The sequence below is a fragment of the Hipposideros armiger genome, unplaced genomic scaffold, assembly GCF_001890085.2.
Source record: "Hipposideros armiger isolate ML-2016 unplaced genomic scaffold, ASM189008v1 scaffold_136, whole genome shotgun sequence".
NCBI classification, from domain to species: Eukaryota; Metazoa; Chordata; class Mammalia; order Chiroptera; family Hipposideridae; genus Hipposideros; species Hipposideros armiger.
This window is the reverse complement of record NW_017731486.1, coordinates 2,675,354-2,689,683: the sequence shown is the minus strand read 5'-3', so window position 1 is coordinate 2,689,683 and position 14,330 is coordinate 2,675,354. Positions and strand designations below refer to the sequence as shown.

General features: G+C 37.9%; 1 protein-coding gene across 5 annotated transcripts in view; it reads left to right on the top strand.

Annotated features, from left to right (window-relative positions):
• PTPRM (protein tyrosine phosphatase receptor type M) overlaps window positions 1–14,330 on the top strand; it is a 672,175-nt gene that overhangs the window by 476,461 nt on the left and 181,384 nt on the right. For all 5 annotated transcript variants that reach the window (XM_019649948.1, XM_019649947.1, XM_019649950.1 and 2 more), the window contains one exon: window positions 14,086–14,237. In XM_019649948.1, the coding sequence (XP_019505493.1) occupies window positions 14,086–14,237 (152 nt within the window). The remainder of the gene's footprint in view (window positions 1–14,085; window positions 14,238–14,330) is intronic.

Genomic DNA, 14,330 nt, shown 5'->3' with positions numbered 1-14,330 from the left:
CTCTGGTCTTTATTATCTCCTTCCTTGTGCTCCCTTTGGGCTTATTTTGCTGTTCTTTTTCAAGCTCCCTGAGGTGTAAGGATAACCTGTTGATTTGAAATTTTTCTTGCTTCTTTAGGTAGGCCTGCATTGCTATGAACTTCCTTTTCAGGATTGCTTTTGCTGCGTTCCAGAGGTTTTGGGTTGTGGTGTTTTCATTTTCATTTATCTCAAGGTATCTTTTGATTTCCTCCTTGATCTCATCTTTGATCCACTGGCTATTTAGTTGCATGTTATCTAGCCTCCATGCATTAGTAAGCTTTCCGGATTTCTTCTTGTAATTGATTTCTAGTTTCATAGCATTGTGGTCGGAGAAAACGCTTGATATGATTTCAATCTTTTTAAATTTATTGAGACTTCTTTTGTGGCCTCACATGTGGTCGGTCTTAGAGAATGATCCATGTGCATTTGAAAAGAATGTATATTCCATATCTTTGGGGTGAAATGCTCTGAAAATATCAATTAAATCCAGATGGTCTAAAGTGTCATTTAAAGCCACTGTTTCTGTGTTGATTTTCTGTCTGGAGGATCTGTCCATTGGTGACAGCGCAGTGTTGAAGTGCCATACTATAATAGTGTTATTGTTGATCTGTCTTTATGTCTGTCAAAATCTGTTTTATATATTTAAGGGGCTCCTATGTTAGGTGTATAGATGTTTACTAGAGTTATGTCCTCTTGTTGGATCGATCCCTTTATTATTATGAAGTGCCCTTCTTTGTCCTTCATTATGTTCTTCAATTTAAAGTCCATTTTATCTGATATAAGTATCACTACTCCAGCTTCTTTCTTGGTTCCATTTGCATGAAATATTTTACTCCATCCCTTTACTTTCAGCCTGTTTGTGTATTTTGATCTGAGGTGAATCTCTTGTATACTGCATATTCAAGGGTCTTGCTTTCTTATCCACTCAGCCACCCTATGTCTTTTGATTGGAGCATTCAGTCCATTTACATTTAATGTGATTATGGATAGGTGCGCAGTTATTGCCATTTTGTTATTTGTGCTCCTGGTCTTCTTAGTTAGGTTGTTTTTCTCTTTCCTCTGCTTAAAGAAGCCCTTTTAACATTTCCTGCAATGTTGGCTTGGTGGTAATGAATTCCTTCAGCTTATTCTTTTTGGGGAAGTTCTTTATCTCTCCTTCAATTTTAAATGATAACCTTGCTTGATAAAGCAATCTAGGTTGTAGGCCTCTGTTTTTCATCACTTTGAAGACCTCCTGCCGCTCCCTTCTGGCCTGCAGAGTTTCTGCAGAAAAGTCAGCTGATAATCTTATGGGGGTGCCCTTGTATGTAACTTGCTGCCTGTCCCTTGCTGCTCTTAGGATTCTGTCTTTGTCTTTAACCCTTGCCATTTTCACTATAATGTGTCTTGGTGTGGGCCTGTTTGGGATTATCTTGTTTGGAACTCTCTGCACTTCCTGTGTATGTATGTCAATTTCCTTTGCCACATTAGGGAAGTTTTCAGACATTATTACTTCAAATATGTTCTCGATCCCTTGCTACCTCTCTTCTCCTTCTGGTATTCCTATGATCCACATGTTGTTGCATTTGATGTTGTCACCTAGCTCTCTTAAACTATTTTCCATGTTTTTTATTCTTTTTTCTTTTTGTCGTTCTGCTTGGATGATCTCTGCTATCTTGTCTTCTAAGTCACTGATTTGATCCTCTGCTTCATCCAATCTACTAGTAATTCCATCAAGTTTGTTAATTAATTCAGTAATTGTATTCTTTAGTTCTAGCTAGTTGTTTTTATGATTTCTCTATCCTTGTTTATATTCCCATTAATTTCCTTGAGCTTCTAGTAATCAGTGTTCTGAACTCTGTCTCCGATTGGTGGTTTACCTCTATTTCCTCTAATTCCACAGATTCAGGTTTCTTCTGTTCTTTTATTTGGGATGTGTTTATTTGTTTCCCCATTCTGGCTTACTCTTTGTATTTACTTCGATGAAATAGGTAGATTTCCTAGGTCTCTCAGTCTTTTCTGGGTAAACATATGTAGTATATGTCCTTTATATTTGAATTGCTCAGACTCCCTTTTCTACCGTGTGTGTATACCAGAGGTGTTCCTTGTGTTATGTGCCTTCTCCTATTGAGGTCTAGTTTTTATTGCTTTTGGCTTGTCAGTAGGTGGGCTTGACTCCCAAGCTGACTAGCTGTGAGGATTAACTGTGTCCACAGTTCATAAGCTGTTGTGTGAGGGTTGACACCTTTGATCAGGCTTGGCCCCAAGGGGCTCTTGTGCCTGTAGCAATTTCCCTTTGAATGTGACTCTTGTAGGTCAGACCCTGTAATATCCTGGTTTTATCTAAAGTTTATCTCTAGGTGTGATGATTCTTGTGCTTCTTTGGCTGGGCCCTGCTGCAGAGTGTGTTTTAGGGCAAAACAGATCAACGAGCACAACCACAACAGCCACCGAAGGTAACCAGATACTCTCTGATGTATAAAACAACCATCACCCTACACTCAACATGTATAGAAATATCAATCATACACAAGGAGAAAACAAACCAACAGAAACAAAATGACAATGAGAAAATAAGAAGAAAAAGAAAAGACAAAAAAAACCTTGCAGAGAAAACGGAAAGGAGGAGGCAAATCAAGCTGTGACAAGGAAGCAGGAAAGAAGGGGGAGAGAGAGGTTAGAGAGAAGGAAAGAAAGAGAGAAAAATGAAGAGAAAAAAATATATATATATATATTTATATGTCTACACCCCCATATATATGGACATATATATCCACATTTATGCATCTTTATATATGCCTATATAAAAAACTAAAATTACTAATGAAATAGAAAAATTCAAAAACAACCAACATTGATCGCTTGATCAATGAAAAAAAAACACCCCAAAACATCCAAGAGAACCCAATTAATAATAACAATGTAACACACCAAAAGAGAAACCCAAACCAAAAATAATATAAAAAAAGGGAGAAAAAAACAAGAAATAACCAGTGCCAATCTTGGCTGAAGTCCTCCAAGCTCTCCCCAGGTTTTCCTCTGCTATACACACACTCCTGTGTGTCTTGTGGGGGCAGAACCAGCCGCCTGACACCTGGAGTGAGCTTGGTAATGCAGGTCTGTTTTAGGTGAGTGGAGTTATGAGGTGTGATTGGTAGTTTGTTTACAAAGTCAGTGTTATTTTTGCTCCTGCCTGTCCAGAGGTACTCTGACTTCTGCGCAGCCAGAGGACTCCATGTGCATCTTAAGGGTGCTCTTTCCACTGGTGCTGTTGGAGGGTGGGGGGTGGAGATTTCAGAGCTGCTAGTAGGCCTTCCTGTGTTCTGCTTCCCAAGCTGCCCATGAGAGGTAGGGGGGAGGACAGTGTGTTTAGTAGCTCCCTCCTTCAGCCTTTTCTCATGTAAATTACTCAACCCCCAGGGAGTTGAAGCACCTTTGTTCTGACTTTCTCCTCTCTTCAGGGGTCAGCCTCAGGCTCTGGCAGGGAGGGGGCCAAAGTTTCTAAGGGAGGGTGGGGGTGTGCACTTATCTATGCAGTTTATTTTTCCTATCTGAGAGAAAAGGGGAAAAAAGAAAGAGGAAAAAAATAGGAAAAAGAAAAAAGCCCCCTCTGACGCTCCTGCAGAGCCCCTGCTGCTCTCCAGGGGCACCCCTGGCAAAGCAGCTCCTGTCTCCACAGCTGTGGGGTGTGGGCTGCGTCTCTAGGCTTCTTGCTTCCCTCTTCTCCTGCTCCCTGGTTTGAGATTTCTGCCTCAGAAACTGCACACCCTGGGGCTCCTGTCCCACTCCCAGTGGGGATGGTCAGTCCAGAGGCTAAGCCCGCACAGATGCTACAAACCACTCCGCCTTGTCCTGGATTCCCACTGCACCACAGCCGCGGGCGGACAGACTGTGCCTCCGCTCACGCCGGCCAGAGGATTCTGCCTTAGCACCGGCTGGAGATTTAGGGAGCAGGCCACAGGAACTCTCCGATCTGCTGTTGGAGACCCTGAGCCTCAGCAGTCATGGGTGCAGTCTGTGCCTTCACGCGCCTCGCCTCCCTCTTCCCCCACTCGTCCGGTCTGCCCTCCTTTAAGTACTTGGCGCGGGAGTCCCTTCGCTGCTCAGCATGCTTGGTAGAGGTTTGTTTGCTGCACTCCCTATATTCATTCTTTTTTTTTTTTTGCATATGGATGTGCAGTTGTTCCATTACCATTTGTTGAAATGGCTGTCTTTTCTCCATTGTATTGCCTTTGCTTTGTCAAAAATCAGTTGACTGTATTTGTATGTGTCTCTTTCTAGGCTCTTTATTCTGTCCCATTGATCTATTTGTTTTTTCATCAGTACCACGTTGTCTTATTATAGCTTTATAGTAAGTCTTCATGTTGTGTAATATCAGCCTTTCAAGCATGTTTCTTTCCATCAATATTGTGTTGGCTATTCTGGGTCTTTTGCCTCTCCATATAAACTTTAGAATCAGTTTGTTGATATCCACAAAATAACTTGCTGGAATTTTGAATGGGATTTCATTGAATCCAAGTTGGGAAGAACTCATAACTTAATAATATTAGCTTTCTATCCATGAACATTGATTATCTCTCCATGTATTTAGTTCTCATTTGATTTCCTTTATTAGAGTTTTATAGTTTTTCTTACATAGATCTTGTACATATTTGTTAAATTTATACCTAAGTAGTTCACTTTAGAGGGTGCTAACGTAAATGATATTGTGTTTTTTATTTAAAATTCCACTCCTATATATCATTGCTGGTGTATAGGAAAATGATTGACTTTTTTTTTTAAAGATTTTTATTGGGGAATTGGGGGATGGGAACAGCACTGAGGAATTGGAGGAAGGGGAACAGACAAGTTGCTGTCCTTTTGTTCTTCATTCTAGTTGTGGAGAACGTTGCTTCACTGGCCCAAGTTGGCACCATCATTGCACTCTTCCTGGGTGAGGCAGATCAGTCGCCGGCTTCTGGATGGCCACTCACTGCAGCTGCTGGCCACTCACGCTGGCTGCTGGCTACACATGGTAGCCCGTGGCAACCCAATGCAGCCTACACTGTCGCCGGCGACTCATGGCAGCCCAGCTCCAGGTTGAGCTGTTGTTCAGCATCTTAGCTGTGGAGGGGAGTGTCACTGGCCCTCATATGTGGGATCCGAACCCGGGCCCTCTGGCATTCCAAGCCAGCTCTTAACCAATGCACCACTCGGCCAGCCCAATGATTGACTTTTATATACAAGTATTAACCTTGCTATGCATCCTTAATTATGTAACCTTGCTATAATCACTTTTCAATTTGAGGAGCTTTTTTTGGTCAATTCTTTCATATTTTATAAATAGATAATCATGTCATCTGCAAACAAAGATAATTTTATTTCTTCCTTCCCAAACAGTGTCCTATTTATTTCCTTTTCTTCTCTTTGCAATAGCTAGGATTTCTAGTATAATGTTGAAAAGGAATTGAGAAGACATCCTTGCCTTGTCCCTAATCTTAGCAGGAAAGCTTTTAGTTTCTCACCATGAAGTATCATGTTAAATGTAGGTTTTTTGTAGATGTTCTTTATCAAGTTGAGGTAATTCCCCCTCTATTCCTAGTTTGCTAAGAGCTTTTTATCCTGAATGGATATTGAATTTTGTTACATGCTTTTTCTTCATCTATTGATATCATCATGTTTTTCTAGTTTAGCCTGTTGATGTGATGGATTACATTAGTGGATGTTTGCATACTTAAACAGCCTGTATACCTGGAATAAATCCCACTTGGTTATGGGGTAGAATTCTTTTTATACATTGTTGGGTTCAATTTGTTGAGGATTTTTGTATCTATGTTTATGAGAGATACTGGCTGTAGTTTTTTTGTAATCTCTTTGTCTGGTTTTTGTATTAGGGTAAGTCTGACCTCATAAAATTAGGAAGTATCCCTACTGTTTCTATCTCCTGGAAGAGATTGTCAAGAACTGGTATAATTTCTTCCTGTAATGTTTGGTAGAATTAACCAGTGAACCCATCTAGGCCTACTGCTTTCTGTTTTTGGAAGGTTATTGATTTATTGAATTTCTTTAATACAAATAGGCCTATTCATATTGTCTATTCCTATTTGTGTGACTTTCAACATTGTATCTTTCAAAGAATTGGTCTGTTCCATCTGTTATCAAATTGTGGTCATAGAATAGTAAGTAGCATTTCTTTATTATCCTTTTAATGCCAAAGGAATCTGTAGTGATGCCTTCTCTTTCATTTCTGATTTTGGCAATGTGTGTCTTCTCTCTTTTTCTCCTGCATAGCTTGGCAAGAGTCTTATCAATTTTAATGATCTTTTCAAAGAACCAGCTTTTGGTTTCATTGATTTTCTCTGTTAATTTGCTATTTTCAATTTTAGTGATTTCTGCTCTAATTTTTATTATTTATTTAATTCTGTTTACTTTTTATTTAATTTGCTCTTTTTCCCATAGATGGAAGCTTAGATTATTGATTTTATATATTTATCCCATTTTAATATTTGCATTCAGTGCCATAAATTTTCCTCTAAGCAGTTTTTGCTGCATTTCACAAATTTTAGTAAGTTTCATTTTCATGTAGTTTAAAATATTTTTTTAATTTCTCCTGAGATTTATTCTTTCACTCATGTGTTAAGAAGCGTGTTGTTTAATCTGCACATATTGTGGTATTTTTCACCTGTCTTTCTCTTATTTATTTTTAATTTGATTTCCTTATAGTCTGAGAGCATACATTGCATGATTCTTATTCCTTTGAATTTTTAAGATGTGTTTTATGTCCCAGAACATGGTCTATCTTTGTGCATGTTCTCTGTGAACTTGAGAAGAATGTGGATTGTAGTATTTTCAGGTGAAGTATTCTATAGCTGTCAATTATATCAGGTTGATTGATGATGCTATTGACTTCAACTGTGTTCTTACTGATGTTCTACCTTATGGATCTGTCCATTACTAATAAGAAGGGTGTTGGTGTCTCTAACTATTATAGTGGTTTTGTCTATTTCTCCTTGCAGTTCTATCAGTTTTTAAGCTCACATAGTTTTATGCACATAGTTGTTAGGTACACACACATTAAAGATTGTTAAGTCTTCTTGGAGAATTGACCCCTTTATCATGATGTAATGCCTTTCTTTGCCCTGAAAACTGTCTTTGCACTGACATCTGCTCTGTCTAAAATTAATATAGCTACTCATGCTTTCTTTAGATTAATGTTAGCATACTATACTTTTCACTAGCCCTTTACTTTTAATCTATATGCATCTATATTTTTAAAGTGGATTTCTTGCAGATTAGTCTAGCATATTAGTCAGGTCTTGTTTTCTGATCTAGTCTGACTGTCTCTGTCTTTTAATTAGTGTATTTAGACCATTGACTTTTAAAATGACTATTTATATAGTTGGATTACTTTCTAACATATTCTTTACAGTTTTCTATTCATTTCCCATCTTTTTTTGTTCCTTTATTTGTCTTCCACTCTTCATCTGCCTTTGTGGTTTCAATTGAGCATTTTTATATTATTCCATTTTTTTCTCCTTTCTTAGTTTCTTTCTTACTTTTTAAAATGTTGCCCTAGAGTTGGTAATATGCACTTACAACTAATCCAACTCCACTTTCAAATAACACTATACTGCATCACAAATAGTGTGAGTACTTTACAATAATAAAGTATTTTTAATTCCTCCCTCATGTTTCTTGTATCATTGATGTCATCCATTTCATTTATGCATAAGCTATAATCATCAATATATTGTTGATATTATTTTCAACAAATTATCAGCTAATTCATTAAGAATAGGAAAAATAAAAGTTTTTATTTTACTTTCACTTATTCCTTTTCTAATGTTCTTCTTTACATAGATCCAAGTTTTTGACCTATGTATTTTCCTTCTTTCTAAAGAACTTCTTTTAACATTTCTTGCAAGGCAGGTCTGTTGGCAACCAATTACCTCCATTTTTGTCTGAAAAAGTATTTTTCCTTCACTTTTGAAGGATAATTTTTCAGGGTACTGAATTCTAGGTTAGTGGGGTTTTTTTTCTCTCAACATTTTTAAATATTTCACTTCATTGTCTTCTTGCTCACACAGTTTTTGAGGAGAAAGAGATAATTCTTATGTTTGCTTCTCTTTAGTGAAGGTGTTTTTTCCTCTGGACATTTCAAGAGTTTTTATCTTTGTCTTTCTGAAGTTTGACTATAGTATGCCTTTAGATTTTTTTTGGTGTTTTCCGAGCTTTTTGCATCTGTGTTTTGGTGTCTGAGATTAATTTGGGGGGAAATCTGGGTCATTTTTGCTTCAAATATTGCTTCTATTCCTTTCTGTCTTTCTTCTCTCTTTTTCACTACATGTATATTACCTACATCTTTTGCAGTTATCCCACAGTTTTGTATTATTCCTTTTTCTTGTTTATCAGTCTTTTTTTTTCATTTGCTTTATAGTTTTGGAGTTTCTATTATCACAGCCTCAAGTTCAGAGATTCTTTCCTCAACCTGGTCCACTCTACTAATGACTCCATCAAAGGAATTCTCCATTTTTGTTGTAGCATTTTATTTAATTTTTTCCTAGCATTTTTATCTGATTCATTCTTAGAATTGCCATATCTCTATTTATGTTATCTCTCTGTTCTTACATTTTGTCTATTTTTCTCATTAGAGCCTTTAGCATATTAATCATAATGATTTAAAATTTTCAGTGTGATAATTCCATCATCGTTGTCATATCTAAGTCTGATTCCAGTGCTTGCTTTGTCTCTTCAAATTGTTTTGGTTTTTTGGGGTTTTTTTTTGCCTTTTAGTGCACCTTGAAATTTTCTATTGAAAGTCAGAATTGATGTACTGAGTAAAATAAACTGCTGTAAATAGGGCTTTAGTAATGTGGTAGAGCAAAGTGTCTAAGGAGGGGGGTATTCTATAGTCCTATGAGGAGGACTCAGTCTTTTAGTGAACTTGTGCCTCTGGACTGTGAGCTCCACAGGTGCTTCCCAGTGGCCCCTCTTGGGTGGAACAGAATGGCTGGAGGGACCTGGAGTTGGATATTTCCCTTCCCCCAAATTAGTTAGGTTCTGATAAAACCCCAGCAAGTCAGGCTCTAGTAAAAAGTTTTTCTTGAGGGCAAACCCATTTGAAAAGCATAGAATGCTCTTGGTATATTTCAAAATGGCTACTTTCCCCTTCCTGCTGCCAGAAGCCTTAGGGGATTTTTTTTTTGTTTCAGTCTTTACTGTGAGGACCTGATAGGTCTCCTAGAGATAAAACTCACAAAAGATTGGAGGTCCCCCTAAGCCTGGACACCCCTGGAGTTTATAAGTCTCAGACTTGTCCACACTGTGCCTCCAGTAATTCGTCAATTACAGTTTAGGTTTCCCTACCCAATTGCTGGTTCTCACAGAGATTTCTGCTCATGGATTTCTGCTCTGGTGAGTTGTGATTCTCTGTATCCATCTGTTATTTTGGGGGCAGCAGTTTGTCCTATGACCTCAGTTATCTGGTGAATCTAAGAAGAGTTGATTTTCAGCTTGTCCAGTTTTTTACTTGTTGTTAGGACAGAGCGATGATTTCCAAGCTGGACTGTAAACCAGAAGTCCTCTCTGATTTTTTATGATTCGTTTTTAGATGTCAGTAGGAACTTTTATTATTTTTGTATTACTAATGGCCTTTGAGATTTATGCAGTCCAAGTTTGAAGATTTACAATTAAAATATTTCAGGCAAACCATTTGTTAAAAATCAAAATGGAAAATAAATTTACTTGTGTCTTTAGATAAAACTACAAAGAAAATTACTTCCACTTCATGAGTTTCTTGCACAAAACACTTATTTCATTAGGTTCACAAAGTTTTTCTGACAGTTTTCAAAGTTTTCACTGGAAAAAAAACCACAGATGTGAAACACAAAGCCCATAAGAGAAATAGAGCAAAAGAGAAAGAGAAAACTCCAATTTATCCACAATCATTCCCAAGTTTCAATTCCAAATCTAAGCTTCTTCAACTTTCTGTAATTATGGACTACAACATTTAGCTGTGTTTAATAATAAGTGAAAATTCCAAGCAACAATTCAAAATCTTCATAACCAGGCCAGGTACTTTTGATAAGTAGGTTATAGAAAAACTCTCCTTACTAATTCAATTAACAAGCATATTGGATATCACCTGCTTTGTGTAAAGCACTGGCTAGGTGCTAGTAAATTAACCCTACCTTTTCAAAGCCTAATATTTAACAGGTTGGTGCAAAAGTAGTTGCGATGTTTGCATTGTTGAAATTTGCCAACCATTCTACAGTTGTTTGGCATTTGAAGCAAATTGGAAAGGTGAAAAAGCTCGATAAGTGGATGCCTCATGAGCTAACCGCAAACCAAAAAAATCGTCATTTTTGAAATGTTGTCTTCTCTTATTCTATGCAACAACAATGAACCATTTCTTGATTGGATTGTGACATGTGAGTAAAAGCGGATTTTATACGACAACTGGTGACAACCAGCTCAGTGGTTGGACCTAGAAGAAGCTCCAAAGCACTTCCCAAAGCCAAACTTACACCAAAAAGAGGTCATGGTCACTGTTTGGTGGTCTGCTGCCCGTCTGATCCACTATAACTTTCTGAAATCCAGTGTAACCATTACATCTGAGAAGTATGCTCAGCAAATCGATGAGATGCAGTGAAAACTGCGATGCCTGAAGCCAGCATTGGTCAACAGAAAGGGCCCAATTCTTCCACAACAATGCCCAACCGCACATCGCACAACCAACGCTTCAAAAGTTGAACGAATTGGGCTACGAAGTTTTGCCTCATCAGCCATATTCACCTGACCTCTCGCCAACCAACTACCACATCTTCAAGCATCTCTACAACTTTTTGCAGGGAAAATACTTCCACAACCAGCAGGATGCAGAAAATGCTTTCCAAGAGTTTGTCAAATGCCAAAGGATGGATTTTTATGCTACAGGAATAAACAAACTTTTTTCTCGTTGGCAAAAATATGTTGATTGTAATGGTTCCAATTTTGATTAAATAAAGATGTGTTTGAACCTAGTTATAATGATTTGAAATTCACAGTCCAAAACCACAATTACTTGTGCACCAACCTAATAGTTATGGGGTGATATGAGTATTTATACTTGAAAGCAATTTTGTAACTTGTCAGGAAAGGTAAATTAATGAAATACTTTACTAGAGATAGCACATTGTTCTATCAAATACCATTGAGGTCGGAGAGATCTGGGGTGCAATCTCAGCTCTACAATTTTGACAAGCTACCTAACTTCTCTAAGACTCAATTCCTTCATCTATAAAACAGGAAGTAAGAACTCCTCTTTCAAGGTTACTAGGATTAAATGAGATAACACTTGTAGGGTACTGCCATACAGTAGTTGTGGACTGTATGTTAGTTTCCATTCCTGTTCCAATACAATTTTCTAAATGCTGTAATTAATGGAGATTGGAAGTGCCCACAAACAAGCTTTGTTTGGGCCACATAGTATTTTTTTATTTGAATTATATGACAGCACTTAAACATTAAAAGAGTTCCCATAAAACCTGGATTTATTGTTTCTCCTGAAATTTACAATGTCTGAAACCTCAATGAGGCATCAGTCTGGTGGAGATGAGTGGCTGTTTCCCCATTCCTTTTCTCTAGTCTCCACCACTCCTTATTGTCTTACACCTGTTTCACTCATTTGTGTGACCTGCGTGTGGCCCTAGTGAGATTTTTTTGTTTGTGATATCTGATATGAATAAAAAATGTGGTGAGAGGGTAAACTTAATGCAGGAAGGCTTGCTGAGAACATTGTGAGCTGAGCTTTGAAGAGGGTTCATGGATGTAGAGCATGTGCTTAATGGACATGAGCTTAAAGTTGTGAATCTCTGTCAGGACCATTGTTTGATTTGAACAGGCTCTCAGGAGTCCTTAAGGGACTTCTTTTGTGCTTAATGGAGATCACTAATGAAGTGTGTAGTGCAATGTCACTTAAATTAGTTCAAACATTTGGAGGATTAGAAAGGAGAAAGAGTTTTTCTAGTATAAGCTTAGCTTTTATTGGTGCACATATCCCTTCATCCACCACCATCTCCCAACAACAACACCAGAAGCACATTCACTGTCATTTCCTAACCTGTAAGGATGAGAGGAAAACAAGCAAGAAAAGACAAAGAAGGAAGTCTGATGAACTTGACTATGCCTTTCTTCATAGCAGAAAAAAAGAAAATATTGAGGCAATTATCGGCATAAATCTGTCAAAAGGAAATCAAAGACGTTTCAGCAAAGTGGGGATCTTTTGCCTGAATTATAGAGTTAATTATCTCAGTTCTCTACTTCAGTGTTCCTGGGAAGACCTGGCCTTAGAATGCTTTTCCAATAGGCTGGCAGATTCAGAAGTGGAGAGAAAATGTATTATTGTAACCACAGCTGTGGCACTTGACCCTGAGGCTGACTGTGTCCAGCACACCTGTTAAGAACATCCAAGCCCACGCTCTGCCTCCCAGACTAGCATGGTTGGTTACGAAAAAAGGGACAAAAAAGGGGGGAAGGGGTGGACGGGGCTCTGGAGATGATCACAGTCTGCACACTGGTGAGAAAGGAACGCCAGCGCCCAGAGGAGCCACTCTGGCTTATTTTTCAAAATCTTTACAATGCTAACACTGTCATAGAAGTTATAGGTGGTTTTTATTTTTCTGTTTAAAAAAATGTGTCTTTTTCCCAACAACTTTTAGCAATAAAAAAGGTAACTTATTAATAAAATACTTCTGCCTTCAAAGTATGACATTACAAGGTTATTATAACTACAGGCAAGAAAGCATTTGGATTATGTGGCATTTGGACATAATAAAAATTATCCATATGGTCTGATCTTGTTAAAGCTTTACATTGCATTAGCAATCATCTAATATGGGGGTGATTTTGATTATGTGACTTATTTTAGATTTTGCTGTGTCCTAGGTCAATCAGAGTCAAGATGATTTACTAGACAATCAGAGTCAAGATGATTTACTAGAAATAGCTGCTATTTTCTTTTGTAAATGTTGCTAGATGCTTAGGCAGAATTAGAATATTTTAGGACATAATATTTTTGGTATTATGGTGCCATAGTCCTCTTAAATCTCCTCACTTTATACCTTCTCATTAAGCATCTCTAATTCTACTCTTTGTCTTGAGTGCATAAAACAACCTCAGGTAATACGAGCTATAAAATGTGTTTTGTTTGTCAGTCTCCCTTATGTTTATGGCTTTTGTTCAGGTATCTGTAACTTTAGATTATGAACTTTTCATGGTCAGTGAAAAGAATGTAGAAGCCAGTGTTAAACTATATCTCCAAAAGAACTGGAAATCTCTCTGCCTTCCTCCTCAGCCTTTTGAATTCTCTTCCACTGAGGGAGAGAACAAGGAGACTTCTCTGATAAACTTTCCAGGAAAGCTGACAATTTGAAATTTTTTTACTTTCTGCTCTGTTGGCAAACCTCAATGGAGAACTAACTTGGGTTCATCTGGGATTTGGTCTAGTGTCACAGCCATCTGAGAATTCAGGATATGCCCCTCCAATACTCCTGAGGCCTGAGCTCCTCTCTCCTGTGTCGGCTCTGTGTCCAGCCAGCTCCTCTTAGGCACACACCCCAATTACGCTTTCTTCACTCCTCACCTAGCTTTGTTTTTTACTTCTACCATGTGCCTCTTAGATTCATCCTTAGATTATTAGTTTTGTTTGGCAAATATTGATTAGGGGGACCTAGTTTTTGACACTGAACATTGAAATGTAGAAAATAATTTAGTAAAAGGTTACTAACTAGAAGCATATCAGTAAATAGAAAATGATTTTATACTAAATTAAAAGGGTTCTTGGCCATTTTAATTTAGCTTATAGCAGGAAGAATAGAAACAAATGTTTTAGGCTGTACATTACCAATATCACTGTGGGTTTATTTGAGGATTGGCAGTGAATGCTTTTCATCTCTGTCTCTCTGCAGCTTGCAGAGAACCTCATATCTAGAAGGCATAATAAATCACTGTTATGGATGAAAACGATTAATTCAATACAAGTTTTCCTGATTATTTGTCAAGATACATGTCAGCGCCCCATTTTCTATTCGTATGCATGTCTATATATAATGAACTCTTTGCTCATAGGAAACTAGCCAAGAAGAGGAAGGAAACAATGAGCAACACACGGCAGGAGATGACTGTGATGGTGAACTCGATGGACAAGAGCTATGCGGAGCAAGGCACAAACTGCGACGAGGCGTTCTCATTCATGGACACGCACAATCTGAATGGGAGATGTAAGTGCACATGTTTCTTGGCTTCTGCTGTATCGCAGGGGGGTTCCAGAATTCAAAATGGTATGGGGGATTAAAAACCAAAATACTTTCTAA